Source organism: Musa acuminata, chromosome BXJ1-11 (genome assembly GCF_036884655.1).
Source record: "Musa acuminata AAA Group cultivar baxijiao chromosome BXJ1-11, Cavendish_Baxijiao_AAA, whole genome shotgun sequence".
NCBI lineage: Eukaryota > Viridiplantae > Streptophyta > Magnoliopsida > Zingiberales > Musaceae > Musa > Musa acuminata.
The window spans coordinates 32,670,218-32,691,438 of NC_088337.1; the positions used below are offsets into that span (position 1 = coordinate 32,670,218).

The 21,221-nt window shown below is 37.4% G+C and overlaps 4 protein-coding genes across 11 annotated transcripts in view; all 4 read right to left on the reverse strand.

Annotated features, from left to right (window-relative positions):
- Positions 1-87: 87 nt before the first annotated feature.
- LOC103972391 (uncharacterized) lies at positions 88-10,403 on the reverse strand. 3 transcript variants are annotated; one of them, XM_065091221.1, is made up of 13 exons: positions 9,761-10,403; positions 7,809-8,229; positions 6,998-7,649; positions 6,639-6,679; positions 5,296-5,340; positions 4,238-4,338; positions 2,961-3,039; positions 1,957-2,055; positions 1,803-1,871; positions 1,645-1,694; positions 1,459-1,540; positions 830-924; positions 88-741 (listed from the first exon to the last, which is right to left on the reverse strand). In XM_065091221.1, the coding sequence occupies exons 1-13, from the start codon at positions 10,129-10,131 to the stop codon at positions 582-584; spliced, it is 2,265 nt and encodes a 754-aa protein (XP_064947293.1). In that variant the 5' UTR covers positions 10,132-10,403; the 3' UTR covers positions 88-581. The 3 variants fall into 3 exon arrangements, with proteins under 3 accessions (XP_064947293.1, XP_009384991.2, XP_064947294.1); XM_009386716.3 differs by having other exon boundaries at positions 5,272-5,340; XM_065091222.1 differs by lacking the exon at positions 9,761-10,403 and adding an exon at positions 9,452-9,661 and having other exon boundaries at positions 5,272-5,340.
- Positions 10,404-13,609: 3,206 nt separating this feature from the next.
- On the reverse strand, positions 13,610-14,352 carry LOC135597776 (bZIP transcription factor 53-like). Its single transcript, XM_065091225.1, has 2 exons — positions 14,219-14,352; positions 13,610-14,116 (listed from the first exon to the last, which is right to left on the reverse strand). Exons 1-2 carry the CDS (start codon positions 14,266-14,268, stop codon positions 13,711-13,713), a joined length of 456 nt encoding a protein of 151 aa, XP_064947297.1. The 5' UTR covers positions 14,269-14,352; the 3' UTR covers positions 13,610-13,710.
- On the reverse strand, positions 13,610-18,189 carry LOC103972395 (uncharacterized). 4 transcript variants are annotated; one of them, XM_065091223.1, is made up of 3 exons: positions 18,092-18,189; positions 16,385-17,243; positions 13,610-15,050 (listed from the first exon to the last, which is right to left on the reverse strand). In XM_065091223.1, the coding sequence occupies exon 2, from the start codon at positions 17,198-17,200 to the stop codon at positions 16,403-16,405; it is 798 nt and encodes a 265-aa protein (XP_064947295.1). In that variant the 5' UTR covers positions 17,201-17,243; positions 18,092-18,189; the 3' UTR covers positions 13,610-15,050; positions 16,385-16,402. The 4 variants fall into 4 exon arrangements, with proteins under 4 accessions (XP_064947295.1, XP_009384998.2, XP_009384997.2 ...); XM_009386723.3 differs by lacking the exon at positions 13,610-15,050 and adding an exon at positions 17,372-17,441 and having other exon boundaries at positions 16,191-17,243; positions 18,092-18,140; XM_009386722.3 differs by lacking the exon at positions 13,610-15,050 and having other exon boundaries at positions 16,191-17,243.
- Positions 18,190-18,576: 387 nt separating this feature from the next.
- LOC103972396 (uncharacterized) overlaps positions 18,577-21,221 on the reverse strand; it is a 28,401-nt gene continuing 25,756 nt past the window's right edge. The window contains exons 21-26 of one of the 3 annotated variants that reach the window (XM_009386724.3): positions 20,537-20,668; positions 20,330-20,437; positions 20,063-20,172; positions 19,901-19,996; positions 19,341-19,597; positions 18,577-19,233 (exon numbers count right to left, since the gene is read on the reverse strand). In XM_009386724.3, coding sequence (XP_009384999.2) covers positions 19,148-19,233; positions 19,341-19,597; positions 19,901-19,996; positions 20,063-20,172; positions 20,330-20,437; positions 20,537-20,668 — 789 coding nt within the window. In that variant the 3' untranslated portion in view covers positions 18,577-19,147. Of the gene's footprint in view, positions 19,251-19,340; positions 19,598-19,900; positions 19,997-20,062; positions 20,173-20,329; positions 20,438-20,536; positions 20,669-21,221 lie in introns of all 3 variants that reach the window. The other 2 variants (XM_018820849.2, XM_009386725.3) reach the window with 2 other exon arrangements.

Here is a 21,221-nt window from a genome sequence, read left to right on the forward strand (position 1 = left end):
ATACATATATACACACACATACATATATATATATATATATATATATATATATATATATATATATATATAGAGAGAGAGAGAGAGAGAGAGAGAGAGATTTTGTTCTCTTTTATTTTGAAAAGAACATAGCAGTTACAAAGTGGAGCCTTTCTCTTCATAGTACAAAATCTTGAAAAGGTTCAATTCAGTCTCTCCTCTTTTTAGAGATGATGGATATATGCTGCCAGTGGCACAAGGAAAACACTCCTCAGTAGACGTAGCTCAAGGCTTAACCCCCCATTAGCTATCCTCCTGTCATTTACTGTACATATTAAAGGCCCTAAATTTTCCTGAATTATAGCAAACCCGACACCCTCGTTATCGATATCCATTTTCTTTCACACAGAAGAATCTCAGATGACCACCACAAATATTTCTGAACTCACAGCGCTTGCATGGCTTAAGCAGAATAACATGTAGCTGAAGCTACATTCTTGTTGGAGGATCTAAAACCAATTCCTAAATTCTGCAAATGCACTCCTAAAGAGACAGAAGCAGCTTGATTCCCCATCTCAGGTTGGTATGGAAACATAGATCATGATCTAGTCAAAATCATTCCTCTCCTGAGAGCTCATTTTTGCGGTGGTTTGTGTGGTTTCACTCGGTGTGGCACGCTGCAGGTGAGACTGGATGGCATGTTGTCTCTGCAAATCTTTAAACCTTTCTATAAGTTCTTGGAACGTTGGTCGACATTTTGGTTCACTGTACGAAAAAATAGAGAATCAACCAGGGATGATTAAGAAAATAAGGGCAGGAACTGTTTTAAACTATTTATGGGTGATGAAACAACCTGTGCCAACAACTCTCAATTATCGAGACCCACTGTGGATCCAAATCCTTTGGGAGATGCAACCTTTGGTTCATGAATCCTACAGCTGCAACGACCTGGATAAACAAAAATCATTATGTGAGATATCTCTGGAGGGTAATAGGAAATCAGTCCAAGACCAGAGGCAAACTTGTTAAGAACAGCAAAATTGTCAAGCAACGATCACTTTCAAAACAAATGTAGGTGATATGAATGATTGAAACAACTATCAGTGAATTTAGTAGATGCAAACATACCGGGAAACTTGAAAAGCTGGATAACCAAACATATTTTTTGTCAAAAGTTAATCTGCAATCCCTGACTCTCATGAGTTTAAATAATAATTTATAATAGACAAATGATGAAACTAACAAAACTTCATGGCAAGGTGGCTCAGAGAAAATGGACATCTAGCTCATTGATTGGTTATGCTAGAAATGTCAAGCCATCGTAATGCATCAGGCTTCGGCCATCCACTAAGAAGTAGCTAAGAATGCTAGAAATGTCATATTCCACAATGATATACCAAAGTTTCAAGCATTCGGAACATAAAACATTGTAGAGCATCAACAGTTGAAAATAACTTGTACTTAGTTGAAGCGGTGCATTACCTGCATTGAATTGAGATTATCCCAAGGGATTTTCTCGGTGACAAGTTCCCACAGTATTACGCCATAGCTATACACATCCGACCTATTTTTCCATAGACCAAAAAGAAGTGTTTTATTCTTTTTGAAGCAGCAAGTAAAATAACAATGTAAATTGTGTGCTAAAATAAAATTAACATCTGCATGTACTTTTCATCTGAAGGTTCATTTCGAAGAACTTCCGGTGCCATCCATTGTGGCTAAGAAACCATATAAACATAACATTCTTAGTATCACAAATAATCAAATACTCAGAAGCCATCAATGACTGCTATGGGTTAAAAGGGAACATAAGAAAATGTTAATACCGTTCCTTTCCCAGTTTTGGTAATCAAATAAGTTTCGTGCTTCAAACGCGAAAGACCAAAATCACCAACCTGCTAGTCATAAAGAAATTAATAAAGGATAAAATGTTTCTGTTCGGTTGGCATAGGCCACTGATATTAATAAATAGAATGCAACCTTGACTGTCCAATTCTTATCGACCAACAAATTCGACGATTTCAAATCACGATGGATGATAGGAGGGCTGCTATGATGAAGATAATTTATCCCCCTTGCCTGTCGAAAAAGTAAGAATTTCACAATAAACTAAAATCATCTGAAACAATCACAACATTAAGGGTCTAAGATGCATTTCATTCATTTCAAAGGTCATATACACAAAAGCTGTAATACAAATTAACAAAAAAAGCCTGAGTTCAATTCCGTCTAACCTATAGCTCTTCTGAGCCACACAAACCAATAAAACATCTTCTCTTGCCTAAAAAAATTACTACTTTTGGAAGAACCAATTGCTAAGACTCATCCTTGCCAACCAACTCCTCCTTTCTCTGTGAATGCTGTTGGTGCAACCTACCACTGGATCACCTTAGGATATTAACATCTACAGCCCAATAGCAAAAAATAAAAAATAAAAAGCACCCATAATGACACCATCAATTTGTCAGCAACATTTCCTGCCTCCAAAAACCTGCAGTATAAGCTTTCCACCAAAACACTCATAAAGCCTTTCTCTTACTTTTTCAGTCTGGCAGATCATCAACTTTGCACCAATTCTCTCTCTGCAATTTGCCCACTTTGCTATATTCTACTAACCACTACCCACCTTCAGTCCAAAGAGTCCTACATAACATTTGCCCTATGCTCCCAAACTCCCACACTATCTCAGATGTCCAATTCAAGAAGAATAGCATTGACCAAGATACTTCCCTTTTGTAACATGATTCCCAAAAAAATGAAAATAGTTAACCATATGGACTTGGATGATGCGCTGTTTCCTGGATCTGATTTGGTGCTTATACAGTACATTCCTTTCCATACTTCAATTCATGTAGAACCAACATACTACCACTTTTAATGTCCATACGAATGTGTGCACTTTGGGTTGTTGTATGTGAATTACTAGATTTGAACAGATATGAAAAAGAGTAAGCGTCCATTTTGGATTGAGGAACTATACTTACAATGTCTAGAGCCATGTGAATCCGCCGTCTCCAGTCCATCCTCCCCGTGTTTTTTTGCAGTAAATGGAACAAACTCCCACTGCATTCAAGTTATGTCCATGTAAAGTGAATGGATATCTAAAAGTCTCAAAAATGTATATCACACTCCAATATAACTAAAAAATGGATTCCATAAGTGGGACATATATATGAAATTGATGAACATTTTTCTATATGCACTTATACAGTAAATTTATATTGTTTTACTTGTAACTTTAAGTGCAACTTTAAACAAATGGTTGAGCATTTACAAGTTGCACCTATAGCACATGATATAGAGTTGTGATGTACTTCAACTTTCCACCAGCAACAGATTTTTTCCTTTTGCTATATCCCAAAGGTGCAGCTCGAGGAAATTAAAATGTAATCATCTTCTATAATCATACAATTATTGCAAAGTTCAAGTCAAGGAAAAAGAAGTATTGGATGTACCAACCAAGGTTTGCAATTTTGTACCGTATCGGAGTATCGAGCTCAGCTCGATATGGTATGGTACGAGTTTACCGAGTGGTACGCTCTAGCATACCGCTCGGTGTATATATATATCTATGTATATATATATATATATATATATATATCTATGTATATACATGTATATATATGTATATATGTATGTATATGTATATACATACATATATATATATATATATATATATATTTGTGTATATAAATATATATATATATATGTATGTATATACATATACATACATATATATATATATACATATATATATATAATCCGAAAAAGGCGACGTCGCCAAAAAAGGTGACATCGCGTCGCCTCGGCGACGTCACCGAACGTTGCCTTTTTCATATATATATATATATATATATATTATTTTTTTTTTTTCGTTTCGCTCGGTAGCCGGCGGTCCACATACCGGTATGCTGTCGGACCGGCACATACCACTCGTACCGGACAGTATCATTCGGTATTGCGTACCTTGTATATACTACCAATAACCTGGATATTTTGGCTTATGTGGTTGAAGGCTTTCCAATCCAAATTATTAGGCTAGTGTTTTATTGAGCCAGGTCCTAACATCATCTTGTCCAGTTACCTTTTATGCGAGAGTGTCTCTGTGGATATCAAACCCAGAAGATTGTTGTTCTTAACAGGATGCAAATACCCTGCTAACTTCCAGACTACATGATGGGTTTAAGGAAAAACGCATTCACACAAAAATAATGCTCACATTGTTTTACTCTAATTCAAAAAGAAAAGGTCAAGACCCAACCGTGGAAGAAATTCTGTCACAATGCAAAGACGACAGGGAGAAGTAACTGCACCCATAAAAAGTAGTATGTTTGGATGTCGTAGCCTCTTCACCAATGACACCTTGTAAAGCAAAGCAATGTTTAGATTGTATACAATGTGAAACATTCAAAAGAAATTCGATGACATCACGCCAAAGACATCTGAATAGTAAAAGCAGCCGATAAATAGAAATCAATAATACAATCTGGAAAAGAGGGACTCTTTTCTACCATGTCAACAGAAAACAAATTATTAAATTTGGCTTAGCTAGTATTACATACATATGCATATCTCTGTGGAGCTTCAACAGCACACATTAGTTTTGAGATCTTAGAAGTCTGGGATAGCTAATGAAAAGCCATATGGGGCTGTCAAGCATGATAATTTGCCAATAAAAGTATAGAAATTAGGCAGGTCGTAAGCCCCATGAGATTATGAAAGCCAACAAGGTTACACATGTTATTGTAGCAGATTATAAAGAGAATTAAGATCAGATAAGCTCTAAAACTTCATGTCACGACGACTATAAATCATTGATCAAGTACCTTTCTAGTGCATACTTATTTTAACTTGTATTAGCTAATATGACTCAGTTGAAGTGACAATGCTGTCAAGACTCAGAACCATGAAGTGAAAACCTTCAAAAGGTGAAGAAGCACAGTAGAAAAAGAAATATAGGAGAGAGACATTTTTCTAAGATCTGTAATTTCTAATCTTATGAACTTCTGAATAAGTTTCTCAAACAAGATAGTTGATGAAGAAGTTGAACACTTGTAACTTGTTAGAAGATGTGATAGCTAAAATTTCAACAGCTGAAAAGATAGAGGAGTGACGCGATTGAAAGTCTTGAAGTAAACATAGTCTACAACAATGATACTATTATTTAAAAGATAATAATAGCAACTACTAAATTAATAACAAATAATCAATGTGAACCACAAATTCATGAGAAGAGGTTTGGGAGCTTCTCAAATCTCAATATACCATATACATGAGTCTATAAGAGATCACTACCTCTTGTCTAAATGAAAGAATCACCTCATCAGAATATTCCTGCTTTGAGAATACTTTAACTGCCACATCCTACAAGAGAAAGTGCATAAGTTTAACTCCATAACAATAGGGACAAGGCGGTTTGAACATCAGATTGATCCATTAGACGTCCATGCTCATCTAGAAAAAGATCTATGGTATGAAATTGAAAGTCCACATATGAGATTAGACAAGATAGAACATGCCTAATTTCATCCATGCTTTTCAATGGTTCCTTATTTTAGGGTGGGAGAATAATATGTGACAAGGCAGATGGCCCTAAGCTAAGTACTAGCAGATCATTCATCTCTGTGCAACCTGCTGGCCAGTCAAGATTCAATTCTAAACTGCAAGAATATATCATGCACATTTAGATATTTAAGATGCTGCACCATTATCTGGCCAGTGGCCAAAAAGAAACTATTAGTATCCAGCATTAGGAACATCAAATGTTCAGATAATCATTTCATAGGCAGCTTAAAGAAAACCAACAAGTGAAAAATCTTTTGACTTATTAAGAAAAATTCATGACTACCGGAGATGAACTGATACATTAGTTTTATTTTTTTCACAGAACATCACAATCCACTATAGCATGCTACTTCATTTGAGCATCAATCCAAGGAAAATAATTTTATTCCTATGAACAACTCTTTCATTGAATATCAAAATATATATGCATGCATTTGCATTATATATCACAAAGTTCATATTACATAGATTCTGAAGATACTACCTACGTCAAAAGAAAAACATCAGCTTATTTTATGCATTTAATAATCTATTTAAATCAGCCTGCAAGGTCAGATTTATGTCTCTCCACCATAAAATAGATCACAACTACAAGACTTGTAGGCATGGAATACGGAAACATAATGTATAATTTGAAGGTGCATATTTATTCCTATTATTTTATGCTCCTTGTGATTGTAAAATAATTTTATGCTGTCACCTCATATTGATAGTTCTCAATTTTTGGTACTTCTGCTGTAACATATCTTAATTAGCACTTTCATTGTAAGCTTCACTATATCTTGCATTAAATCATCCAATTGAATTTCTAGCTGAAACTTTCAAAGTGGACATTTAAGTTTTCAACAATGGTGGCATTTGGTATCTCTCTTATGTAAAGTGTAAACCTATGATCCTGGAGCACATTCATTGATAAGCCTTTCTCATAGATAAAACCAAACTAAAGTTAAAGTTAATAGGATTAAACATCGGCATGATTGAAAAATAAAATACAGACAGGACTAGCAAACAGCTACTCAAGAGGGAAATCATTGAAAAGCAAGCTATGCTGAAAACACCTTTCTTGGGTCACATTATATGAAATGAGAGAACCTTACCGAGCCATACCATAAAGCATGATATACAGTTCCACAAGAACCTGCAGGAACAGAAGATATTCAAAGTTAGAGAATGGCATTTAATCAAGAAAAAAGGTGATAACATTATTAGCCTCTGCCTATTCAGTGCTATAGGTTGGATCATTTAGGTAACCAATCCAATTAGGCAGTAAGAAGAGAATAATGTTATTGGTACTTGTTAAAAAGTTTCCTTGGCAATCATTGCATAGACATACATGCACATGCAAAAGAAGATAATTGGTCCAATTTGTGATTATTGCACTAAGACATCTGATCTCATTAGAGGGATTTCCGAAGCAAATGCCATCTTGTTATTGCACAAGAAAGAAGATGACTACCTTGACCTATTTGTTCTCCAATTGTGAGATCTTCCCATAAGATCTCATAGTCTAAGCAATCAGTATCTATATCCACTTTGTGAACAACAGTGCTGCTGGTGCTCCCGCAGCTGCTAATGCTACTTGTGCTATTGATGTTAAGAGAGGACCAGGAGCCTGAAGCTTCATTATTTCCTGTCCGGTTGTTTTCAGTTGCTTGATTTTCTGTTTTTGTGCCAGACTCGGATGACTTTGGATAACTGTAGTCATTTTCTTGATCACCATGCAACCATGGCCAGACCAAGCAATTCTTTGCATCATTACCATCCTGGTTGTGCCCTTTCCAGGGCGATAATATCCCCCTATTGGCAAATAATGCCTCTGTCTTGCTTATGATCTTGAAGATGCTTGTCTTTCGGTCATCTTCATCATTATTTACTTTGGTTGCTTTGCCAGGAGATATTTCCTCCACTACAGCAGAGGGCTTACCAGAAGCACAGGGTGGCACCTCACCTCTAGATGTGCTAGATCCACTGGAAGCACCATCCTCCTTACGGTCTGATGGCATTGCATCATGATCAGAAGACTGGCTATCTCTGTTTCCAATTTCACGTTCCAGATTATTTTCACCTGGCTTTATTCGACAGCGAACTTTGTTTGTAACTTTAGTAGCCTGTTTTGGTGATTCTAAAAATCAAGAAAGAATAAACTAGAAAATAAATTAACAATATATGCCAGACACATCTAAAATGAAGAATGCTCCCAAGAACTTCTATGACATGAGATTCTATTACATTCTTCTGGTCATGAAATTACAACAAGTTACACTCACCAGGTTGGTAATTTTGGATGCAATAGCAATTTGGATGGGCTGTTGAGGAATAGAACCACCATTGCTTGTAGAACCTTTTCTTGGGCGACTTGCAGTGTGGCCGACAGAAGCTTGTGACTCGGTAGACGTTGGAGAGGATGGCAAGTCCTGAAAGGACCTTGAATCACTCGAGACACAAATGATGCCAGCCAAACTACCGTCATCATCATCATAAAAGGGGGTGTTTGTGGAAATAACTAAGAAACATTCCCCAGACTTGTTCTTCACAGGAAACTTTCCTGTCCAGCTCTCCCCCGTAGTTACACATTGAACTATGCGACCAGCAATGTTGAAATTACGGGCATCAACAAGCAGCTCGATTGCATTCTGACCAAGAGCTTCTGATGCAGCATAACCATAAAGATTTTCTGCTGATCGGTTCCTTAAACATCAAAAAAGATCATCCTTGAAGAGTCTTTGTGTTAATTATGTGAATAAACTAGAACAACTACCTAGTTTAACATTTAGAAGCCAGAACGATCAAGTCTTTGTGTGTTGACCAAAATAAAACACTTGCCAGCACAATATTATAAGCATAAGATAAAATTTTCCAAATATCACATGGAGAGGATTATGTGGCACCTTTCATTATAAAGAATGAACAAAACAGATATAGCACCAAAGCATAATAAGACACCTAAATGGATAAGAAATGACCACAGAAAATGCAAACCACCGAGGGTTTGCTTTATATACACCAACTAACCAGAAGCAATCATAAGATCAAGTTCCATCTAGATCTCCTTTGCAGTTCAGCTATGTGAACTTGCTAGAAAGCAAAGACAATATAGTAAATAAGTAATATTGGTTATGCTCATTCAACGTATTCTTCAATAATTGACCAAATTTTAGTCATAAAATTCTCTAGTTCCCAAACCTTACAAATCGATGATGGCTAAAGCATATTTGTCTTGACATTCTCCTCTGATTGCAATATCAAAGCTTTCAAGAAGAATGTCAATGAGAATACCTGATCACATAACAATTAAATTATTTCTTTTTATAGTGAGTGCCACCTGCTGACCAAACCCATTAAATCGATGTGCTGAAGCACTAAAGAGAAGGCCACTTCTAGTGCCCTTGTGTCATATAACATAACATATTGTAGCAGAGGGAGTATCGTCTTTGACTCTTTGGTTTTGACAATCTCGTCGGTGGAGGCCAGACCAGGACACTTGAATTCCTATCGTGAGTGATTTAAGGTGTGGAAAAGGATCTTAGGATGAGGATCTGTTAAGATCAGTTGAACTAGAATGCTGCCCAACATTTCAGAAAAAAACATAGATTAGAAACAAGAAACAAATCGAAGAGAATAAAAATAAATGTGTATGCCAGAGCTGATGAGAATACAGGACACAAGTGTTTCACCACAATCATGGTACACTTAAACAACATCTCAAATCCTAGTAAATCTGGTGACCTTAGAAAAAAGATTGCCGACTTATGAGGTCTTTGGTAAACTCCTCCATAACAAATGAACCCTAATGCTTGACATTTAAGCACGGCATATGACTTGAAAACCATGCATAGTGCTTGTCGAGGTGCTCTCAGTTTGTTCTACCTATAAATTGCTTTCACTTACAAAATCTGGAACAGTAGCATACCATAAAGATGACCTTTCCCGACCAACAATTTTCTTGCAAGGTTCCATATGAGCATTCACCGAATCAGTATCTATATAAATTTTATCAGAAAAGGGTGATAGCAGAATTAAATCACACCCATTGCCAAAGTTTTGAATATTATCATGCAAATCGTCAAAACATCATAGATAAGAAGACACCTGACCAGATTAGTAGACTGTCAGCAACACATTACCTAAGGATCCAAAAAGAAAACAAAAACATTTGATAAATAAGTGAAAGGAAAGGCGATGATCAAAGAACAGAGAAAAGCAAGCATAGGCAACTGACCAATAAATGATCCTGCCATCAAGATCGAATATATGGACCGATTGCCCCATCGACTGCAAAATGTTCAGGTACTGCCTTTCCGAGAGCCCGATCCCAGCGGCGCCGTCGGCAGAGGTGCTCGCCCCCGGGCTCTCCCGCTGCAGACTCGACGAGTGCCGGAAGAAGCGTGAGCCCTCGAAGCCTCCGCTGTTCCTCCTCTGCGGCGAGGCCACCGTCCTCTGCGGCGACACCGAGTGGGACCGGCCGCGGTTCGATCGGCGTGCGCCGCCCTCGTTCACGTGCATCAGCTTCGACATCTCCTGCTTCAGGCGGGCATGTCCGGCCTCCAGCTCCTTGATCTTCTTCAGCAGCTCTTCCGCCGGGGTTTCCATGCACCAAAGGCGGCTCCTTTTCGCCTCACAGTGGGAGTAGCAGCAGCAACGCAGGCAGTGATGTGAGAAGGAGGGCGTTCATCACCTGTCCTCGAATTCCCGGGCGGTGGAGAATGGGTGTTCTGCTGAAAGAAGCCTCCTTTTATGGATCAATGATGCCCTCTCTCTCTCTCTCTCTCTCTCTCTCTCTCTCTCTCTCGGTGGGCTGTGGCTTGTGTGGGGGCATTTCTTTTCTTTCTTTAATCAAGAACAACTCCTCCCATGCCTTCTGAGACTGCTGCTGCCATGACAACTGGGTGAAGCTTTTTGGCATTACTGGTTCAGCATGTTTGACACTTCACTTCACTCCAAATTACCACCTTTGGGTTTCCAACAGTTAATTTTGGAGTCTGATGCTGATGCATTGTGCAGAACAAAAGAAATTGTGACTTGCTAATTCACAATGGATAGACCTTTTTTAAGGTAGTGGATTCCTTTGTTATTTAAGGTAGTGGATTAACCTTTTTTTTTTAATGGATATACAATGAAGATAAAATTCAATCTCAGAATTTTATTATTAATCATTAATTTTTTTTACCAAACTAGCTAATTCAATCTCAGAGATTTTATCATTTAAAGTAATATTTTTTTTTCTAAAATAATCTTTTTAAGATATTGAAGAATTCAATACTCATGCAAAGATTTGTATAAGGATGATGGATTATCTATAGTCATCCTAAGATGATCAAAACGTGGTATCATAGAACTTGAAAACTTTTTCTACGTTAAAAGGAAATGTCTATAAAAGAATGAAGTATGTAGTAAGTTTACTATGTTGCTAAATCTTAAGAGATATAATAATGGGCTATATCGACGAAGTCGTAATCTAGTAAATGCGTTTACGATGACACGGTATGTTCATCAAAGCAAAATAATCCAAGAGGATGATGGTCTTTGAAACTTTCAGAGTGAATGATGTAAAGAGAAAAATTACCGGGATGGATATCATGATAAGTCTCAATTCTCTAGATGAAGAATCATGTACAATAGACCACACATATTGAGGGGGTAACTCAAAACGATAACTCCATAAAGTTCAATAGATTCAGTGAGCAAGCAACGATGAGTCATCATATGATCTCGCATGAGATAATACATCGGTGGACACATTGCAAGATTAAGTGAGGGAGCAACCCTATGCAATACTAAACGAAGGTACACTTAGAGCCAATGTGAAGATTAAACTCAACGGAGGGCTAACCTATAAAATAGTAGGTATGAAAGTCACCGTCAACTCAATGAAAACCGAGAAGAAAAATAACTTATGTGAAACTTGACGAAGTGTACAAGTCAGCCGCATAAAGGGAATCGACGTAAATGACAAGTAGAACCATGAAACTTTCATCAAGAAAAGTCAAGAACATTAAGTCAATTAAGTCAATACTATCGGATAAACCTTTGAGATAATATCCAACATTGATTTTGTCTTATTTGACTTGTGCAATGTCTCCTGTATATCTCTCTTAGAAAAATTACCTTTTTCATCTTTTGTCTTCTCTTCAACTTTCATCTGCTTGTATTTTATTTCTCCTATCCTCATCCATTGAGGTTTTTTGTTTGCTTGCAAGCAAGTTGGTGGTAGTGTGGTCCACCCACTTGCAAGGAGAGAATGCCAGTTCCTTTATTTAACTTCCTATACTCTCCAAATCATCTTTCCACATCAACCATGAGTCAATTGCAGCAGCTATGAAAAGAGTCAATGTTCTTTTAACATGCACATATCTCAAGTTTACATCAGATTTAACTGCCATTAGATGAAGAATGCAATCTTATTCTTCATGATATATTTGACAGACCTCATGAGAACATTGTCCCAAATTTCATTCAATTATTACATGATGATCTATCAAAATCTAATGATAAGTCTAACTAACTCTCCTATATTTTTATTTTATTTGAACTTTTGATCATTGTTATTGTCTTCTTATTAATTTTTTTTGCTCAATTACTCTTTCATATATTGCTCTTGCAAATATTTATGATTACTTGGTTACATCTCATAATGAAATATATTAATTACATCAAGATTTTCTTTACTATGTAAATTAAACATCTTTACATAGTGACATCTCATAATGACATATATGGCATCAAGAATTCTTTACAAAAGATAAGAGGTGAATATGAGATTTTATAATCAAACATCTTTCTTTATCAACCAAATAAGTTGATATCTAGTACTATCACCATTTGGTTATTGCTCATGATAGTTAAACATTTTAATTTAATCTCATATTGGATATGAAAAAATAAATTATTTATATAACTAAATTGATTGATTACTATTAATTTAATTTTAAGTATTTATTTAGACTCAGACTCATCAAATTAATGGATTAATTTTTTTGTTTTCGATGAAACACAGAGTTGATAATAATAGAAATAATGATGGATAAAAAGAATGATCGAAATTGCTTCCTAAATAATCAAGAAGAATAGTTCCTTTTCTTATAATTTTCATTTTCATTTTCATTTACAATTCAACATAGACATTTCCAATTCATGGAAGAAATAGACAATGAATGCCACAGCTAACTGCAAGACATCCTCCTCATCAACTTGTGTGCATCATAAATGCATTTGGAACATGCTTTGAAAGCCTACTCTTCTGACTGCAATCCTGCCTGCACAGGTCCCTATCAACTCTTATGGCATGCTCATGCATTTTGAACTTTCTTTCTACACAGAATTTGATGAACTAAAAGCCCTTCTGACTGCATAAACCCTTTTCTAGCCTTCAGTCTTTTTTTTTTTTCTTTTCATTTTTTTTTTTCAAGATAGTGCTTATTAATATTGTGACTGCAGAATACACCACTTGCAAATATATCAATCTGAATTATGTGTACTCTATAGAATATTTCTTCCTAATCTTTGTTAGTGATTCTCATAAGCTGACTCAAGTTTGCAAGGAATCGAGTATGACAATCTATTAGGGAGTCTGCTAACTATTCCCTTTTCTCTAAATACATGTAAAGCTCATCAGCTCACTGGTAGTAGCAATCTAAGTCCAAGTCCTATCCTTATTACTTATCCTTCAACAAAAAGACTCTATATTAGTCACTAAGACTGAGCCTCAAAATATCATATTAAAGGTTTAAATTTTTATCCTAAATAGTTTAATAGTTGATTGGGAAAGACCATAGAATTTGACCAGTCTAATGTCCAACTTGTGTTACGAGTCTTTGGATGTTAGACTCATGATATGATTCATTTGACAATCAAATTAAATTCTCAAAATTGATTATGTGTAAATTAAATATCACATACCGAGACGATATTTCCCTTTCAAGAATTATTATCATTAATACTTATTTATTCAGCATATTGACATTTGTTATTTTTAGATATACTCCTACTTTCTATTGGATATTAGTGCTTATTAGATATATATATATATATATATGGTCTTTAGATTCAAGTTGGTTGAAGAGAGAGAATATGTCAACAAGGTCAACTTTGTGAAATCAACGAAACCTATCTCAAGTACTAACTGCACTCAGAAATGGAAGAGAGGATCGATAAAGACAATCCAAAGTAAGCTCAGCAGCACTCAAACACGTCCGCCGAGGCCAAGATGGGCACGCCCGGGCGAGGGGACTGCCACAGCCCAGGAACAGGCGGCGGGATCTCCGACACGTCCTCCATGGCCGCCCCGCGGACGTCGTCCACCAGGCGGAGCACCGAGCTCAGCGACTGCAGCCTCTCGGCGAACTCCACCGCCTGCGCCCTGAGCGCGCTGTTCTCCGACTCCAGCAGCCGCCGCTGCTGGGTCACCCCGGCGGCCAGCTCGGCCATCCGCGCCTTCTCGTCCCTCATCTGCACCACCGTGCTGGTCAGGTACTCCAACCGCTGCTGCTTCCTCATGCGCGACCGCCTCGCCGACTCCCGGTTCGACAGCTTCCGCTTCTGCCTCCTCTCCGCCGCCGGCGCCGGGTTCCGTGTCATCCTGATGATGAGTGAGCAAGCTACGAGGAACACCACATAGAAGACGAACAAGAGCAGCGGCGTTGATATAGGTGAGAGGGAGTGGGCTCGAATGGAAACTGACCTCACACCATTAGGACAACGAACGGGGATCCGGGAAAGAAAGCGAATCATGCGACGAGGACGAGGATGGCGTCTTCGGGGGTCGGGGGGGGGGTATGAAAACCCACCGAAAGGAGAGATTTGGGAACAGGGACGAGAAATCGAGGTGGCAGAGGCTTGGATATGGGAACAGGGATTTGCTTGCTTCCCCCCGGATAAGACAGCAAACCGATGTCTTTGTTGGGTGAAGAAACAAGAAGAAGTCGATCTCTGCTGTTAGACCAATATCCAAGGAAGGGTGCTCCCAACTTTAGCAATAAAGAGCTTATACCTATAAAATAATTATAATATATATATATATATATAATATTATAACAATATATATCATATTGTTATATATATTATAACAACAATTTAAAAAAATTTACTCACCCCATTTGTTCTTCTCTTAGATCCCTTTCGGTTGGATCATCAATCATCTAATCAGAAATAGACACCTATTATAACAATTCAAATCTCCTCTTCTAATAAAAATTTTAGATACAATAATTTCATATTTCTTTATCTCTAAGATATTGCTTTGCCATCTTTATTTATAATAATAATAATAATAATAATATCTATACCTTTTCTATATGTAATATCTTAATTATCATCAAATCAGTATTCGATATGATTAATATTCCTAAATTTTCATCCTAGTCTCCAATTAATTATGTTAAATACCTATATTGTAAGTTGCCAACATAATTTATGATCTTAAAACTGCTTTCGATCCAAGACAACACTGTCTCTTATTTCGCACATCATCAGGACACCAATGTGACGAGTTTGCTTCCATCTACTCTTCACACCTGTGGACAATTACAACTGTGAAGATGACTCGTTACTTTCGGGCGACAATCGAACTAAATTATGACAGTTTTACACGTGACAAAAATATAATTATTCATCTCTTTCATCTGAACTCAAAACAAATAGTGGGAGTTTTACTATTTTAGCAATCAAAAACAAATTATAACATCATCGAAAAAATTAGTTGCACAGCATCAACCGAAAAACACACACGACATTTAAGTATCCATCATCAAGCTGGACCAAACGGAGACGGAAAATTATTGAGACGATAAATACATCGAGAAAACATTAAAATAACATAAAATAAGAACGCCAATAAGAAAAAGAAAAACTTTAAAATAACACAAGCAGCAGCAGTAAGGACACCGATAGAAACATCAACATAAACAAAAACAAGAAAATCAACAACATTACAAAAATATTGAACGGTAATGTTTAAATGCAGATGGAAAAAATGATTGAGCATTCAATAAAGACATAGACAAGATCAAGAAAAAAAAAATTAGACAGATGGAAAATGATTGAGCGGATAAGAAAATCACTTGAAACATAGAGAAATCGTGAAAAGATTAAAAGAAGCGCAAAGAAGAAGAAAATGGGGAAAAAAACAACAATTACAATAATAAAACTTTTAAAAATTTCAGAAAAACTTTAAAAGAACATAAGCAGCAGAAGCAAGAACATCCATGAAAACAGACAACAAAAAGAAAATCAGTGACATTGCGAGACGATTGAGCAGTAATGTTTAAACGAAAATGGAAAAAAAAAATGATTAAGTAGGTAAGAACATCGATAATAACATAGAAGACAAGAACAAGAAAATCATCAGTAAGAAAAGAATTTAAACGGAGATGTAAAATGATTGAGCAGATAAGAACATTGACCGAAAAAAAAAAAACTAAAACAAGAAAATGCAACACTATGAAAAGACTCAAAAAAGTGCAAAGAAAAAAATAGAGAAACAAGGATATGGATGGGAATGTGGATCTCATTTTCTTCATAATGCTTTCAGCAGTAAGTTAGCTCAAGTACACTACTAAATAGTCTAACATTGCCCAATAAATCAACTACCATCATCAAAATGCTAATAGAAGCATAATTTAAGTACATTCCTTATTTTCCACATATTTCTCAAATTAACAACCAAATAAGCAGATGAAATTCATATATTTAATTATGTAGCCACACATGAAAAGTATTAAACATTTGCTCAGACGATACTGCTGTAATACAAAACAAGCATAATTTTGGACACTACATTATCACCATTAAAGGTCAGAATAAGTAACAGAACAACCACAACAAACATTAATAAAAAGAGTTAACTTACCATTCCTATGAAATCAGCCTAACGCCTACGGCTGTGTCGCCTGCTCTTCCTCCGGCTGATTTTCTCATCAGAGTCACTGTCCGAAGCAGATTCGGTCTCAGACGAATCAGAAGACGAACTGTACCTTCTCTGTCTCCTTTTCTTATGCTTCTTTCTCCGCCTCCTCCTTTCCTCTGAATCAGATGAACTGGAGCTATAGCTAGACTCACCGGATGAGTCTTCAGAACCAGTCACTGAAGACTCACTATCTGTTTCAAACACGGAGGCCTCACTGCTGTCCTCATCCGAATCAGTACCAGATCGGTGTTTTCTTTTGCTCTTTGTGCCATTCTTTCCCCCAATCTCTTTCTTATCACGCCCTTCATCCCTTTCTTCCTTCCCAATGTCAGGGTTGTCCAATTCATACGACACCGAGAGGGTCATCTTCAGCTTCGGGTTCTTGAGCTGCTGAGTTCTTGACGGCCGGGAAATATAGACTCGTTCGTTCTTGCATTCGTAAGTCCAATGACCAGCTTGATAACACTTCTGGCACTGCGAGGTGACACCAGCAGAGGAAACGGAAGATTTGATATCCTTCCTTTCACCCAATTTGACAGCTTTCTCTGTGCTCATCAGATACATTTGGCGCTTTGCTTCCTTCCTTTCCTGCCATCGGCTAGGTCCTTCTTCCTTCTGCCCATAGGCATTCACATTTCGGGCTGCTGCAGCAGCAGCCCGCTCGGCTTGAGCCCGACTAAGACCCTTGGCAGCTGACAGCGCCGCTGCCTTGATCCGTTCAGCTGCAGCCTGCGCTTTCTCTTCCTTCTTGCTCGACATATATATGACTGTATAATTAGAACGATCTGTAACTCCTAATATCCTGGAAAAAAGAAAGACGTAAATGGATTAAGAGGTCCACTCCATGGTAACCTAAATTTATGGCTGGAAAAAAAAAAACAAAACCTAGTCCTAATTTTCTTGGGAGGAAACACATCCGAGCTATGAAACCTTGATTTCGAATGGGAAGCCAACCGAACATAGTAGAAAGTAGAAACCAAGGCATCAGTATCTTTTAATCCTACAAGTCATAGAAATGCACATCAACACACATCTAGACTAGCGGAACAAGGCTCCGAAAGCAAATAAAACAAAGAGAAGGCACAACTGCGAGCCCCAGAAAACAACAATAGCAAGCGAATAAGTCCCGTTGAGAAAAGTTGTACTTTCGAAAGCCGGATTCTTAGGAGAGAGGAACCCCTCGACTCCTCATCCAGTCTAGTCGACCAGATCTTTCATATCGTTCGTCAAGAACCAAAACGTGAACGACCGACTTCAGAAAGCAAACGTGCGAAGGTGTGAACGAGATGCACCCATCTCTTCGTACAGATCTTCCAAATCGATCATCAATAAGCAAAAAAAAAAAACGAAATCGATCAATTTCGGAAAGCAAACGCGCAAAGAGACGAACAGAGAGGTAATCATCTTCTTGTCCAGATCTTTCAGATCGATCATCAACAAGCATAAAAGGTAATCATCTTCTTGTCCAGATCTTTCAGATCGATCATCAACAAGCATAAAAGAAGGATCGATTTCAGAAAACAAACACGCGCAGAGACGAACGGAGAGGTAATCTCGGATCTTTCAGATCGATCGCCAAGAAGAAAGCAAACACCGAAAGAAACGGATGGAGAGGTAAGACAGGAATGCGAGAGGATCGAATCGAGGTACCTGTGAGACGAGAAGGGCAGGACCAAACCCTAGACGATGCAGAGGGTCGGAAGGAAGCGCGTGTCGGAAAACCGTGTAATACTACTAATAGTATGAATAATTACCATTAGATAATTATTTTTAATGATAATAAATATAACGATAAAAGAGAAAACCATTTCAATATTTGTAATTTGAGGTCTTAAGACTAAAACTTTCAGCATGTAAATTCGAAAAGGTTATTCATGCCACTGTAGAATAAACCAAATTTACGCTTTTAAATATATTAAATTCTTTTTTGGCGTTGTCCGATGTACGTCGTCACAGTATTGTTAGTGCCGCCATATGCAGTTCGATCGATACGCCGGCCGTCATCCGATGGCATTGTCATAATCGTTCTCGAACTAACATGTTGGCATAAGTACAAAACCATCAAAATAAATTTCACACTGGTCTGTCAATGAAGAAAAGACTTGATAAGAACCAGGACAATACACAGGTTAAGATGGAGAAAAAGAAGCCTTAGTTAAGAAAGGTTTATTCTACTCTTTAAATACAAGGAAAAGAAAGAAACTAGTGTCACCCGTACATAATTGAATATTACCTCTGAACTGAGAGACACTCCACACCAGTTCAAAAAGCTAGTGCAGAGAACCGAGTCTCCTTACAGTAGTTATATTTTTAAGTTGTACCCACAATTTTCTTTTTTTTTCTGATAAACAAGTGATGGTCTCTTTCATCGTTCACAAGATGTATTGAAGTTCTGACTGTTCTACAAGTGAACAAGAATAAATACATGCTGATGCTAATGGCCCATCGCTCCGCCAGCAAGAAAATAATTCATGCTGCTCCAAAGAAGACCTATGCTTCAAATATACAGTTTACAGACTTGTTTCACCCCTTCCAGATCCAGCCATGGTTCGACCATTCTTCTTGTCCATCTTCCTCCTTGAAACGAGATTTAAAAATGTCTACTGCAACCTTTGTTGACTTCTTGTGCAATGAGAGTTCATTGCTTGATAATTAAGCCAAAACTATGACTTCATCATATTCAACATGGCTCCAAACCATGAACGGTTAGCCATTCACAACACCCGCTGATGAAGAATTATTGACAGGTGCTGACGGACAATCCTCTCCACTTGACTGTCTCGTATCTACAGCTTCAGACAGATACCACCTTAGGGACACAGAATCTTTTCCTAATAATTAATTCATCCATTTCATTTTGTACACAATCCATAGAAGGTAAGGGGTGACCTCATATTACCTGTATTGCTGTCACTGCAGGTTGAACTTGCAGCAAAGATGGCAGCCTTAGCATCATTTACACGTAGATCCATCTTTGGTTTCTTCACTAGCTCAGGCTTCTCATCTTTGCAGTCAGGCGAAGTGGTGGACTTGCGCTTGATTCTGGAAAAAGCCACACCGTCCTCATCCTCTGCAGAAGCTTCAGATTTTTTAGATGGTGGATTATAGTCATCGTCGTCATCATCGTCATAGTCAACAAGTCCAACAGATCCAGACCTACAACATACATTAGTGATCCATATACATTAGCTATAAATGAAGATTGTCGAACAACCAAATGCAGAACACAGTTTCATTAGAAAACAAACTGATAACTAAAGTATCAGCAGCTTTCTCATTCTCCATTGTGAAATGAATTATATGAGTCTTTTAGAACAATTTATCTGACATAATCACAAAATTTATGTATAAAGACTCCTGCTACAGCATCTTACCTGTATTAATTGACTGAAAAGTGACAATATGGGTGTATTCAGCAATAGAATGATTTAAAGGTAATAACACTGTGCTAAAGGATACCTTGAAGATGGGTGGTCCTTGGTTCCATTAGGCAGCTTTGATCGTACATTTTGGTTTCGAACATGCGATGAATGAGCAACGGAGTCTTCTTCATCACTGGATTACACACCAATTAAACTCTTACGTTACACACGCAACATTACTATTATTAGCATAACATACCTGTCCTCATTAAAATAGTCTTCTTCCTCCTTTTCAAGAGCACGGTCCTCGGTTTTTCTTCGAGGGTCTACAGTGATAGTAGCATTTTTATTCTCAGGATTCTCCAGCAGCTGACACAAGATAAAGGGACCAGAATAAACCAATGCAGAAGTAGAAGTAATATCTAAACAATCAAAAGTAGTAGCATGATTTTCCTTCCATTATTAATTTAATTGACATCAACCTAAAAAATGCATCAAAAAATCAGTCTGAGAAACAGAATCACACCTGCTCATATTTGACCTTTAGGGCCTGGACAGTCCCCAAGTGCTGAAACTCCAGCAGTTGATCCCAAAAGGAATCAACTACATACAAGACAAGAACTTTTACATTCTCCTGCATATATTTCGGATAGCCATGAAAACGAAATTATAAAATAAAATATATAAACATCCTCAAAAACACTATCAGAGAAGAAACCAGAAGGAAGACTACCTTCCGGATATACTCCAAAAGTTCAAGAACTCCTGAATGCAGCATATTGTAGCGATCACCATTCTCAATGAATGCCTCGATGATTGGTTTTAATAGATTGTTTTTAACAATGTGACGAAGAAGATGTTCATCCTGTAAGACGTCCAGATTCACTAGTCATTCAACATTTATCTGATGTCACTAGTAATGGACTAATGCATACAGTTGGTTTAAGTAACAGTACTGTGATTTAGAGCATGCAATGGACACAATTAGTACAGAAAAAGAAAGCCAATAAAAACAATTTAGTTATCCACCATAAGACCGAAGGACTAGACCCAACCTATTCTACAGTCAGAGGCGCAAGCATAATCTAATCCTAAATGTCTACCAGGGGGATTGTTTTTGACCAGGGCGTATGTATTGAAGATAGCTCATCCTTTCCATGCACCTTACAATATGATCAAGAGATGTTGGAAATTCATGGAATGACATTTCACCTAGAATGGTATGAAACAAGTGAGACATACCAGTTACATTAACCAGTCCATGGACCACTCTCGTTTCAAGCGATTGAACCAAGACCCATTAAAAAAGTTATAAAGGAAACCTTATAGTTTACCCCTCCAATTACATGGGGAGCACAAAGTCACTACTAACGCCCAATGCTGCTTACCTCCCCACCACCCACCACATGTTACTAACT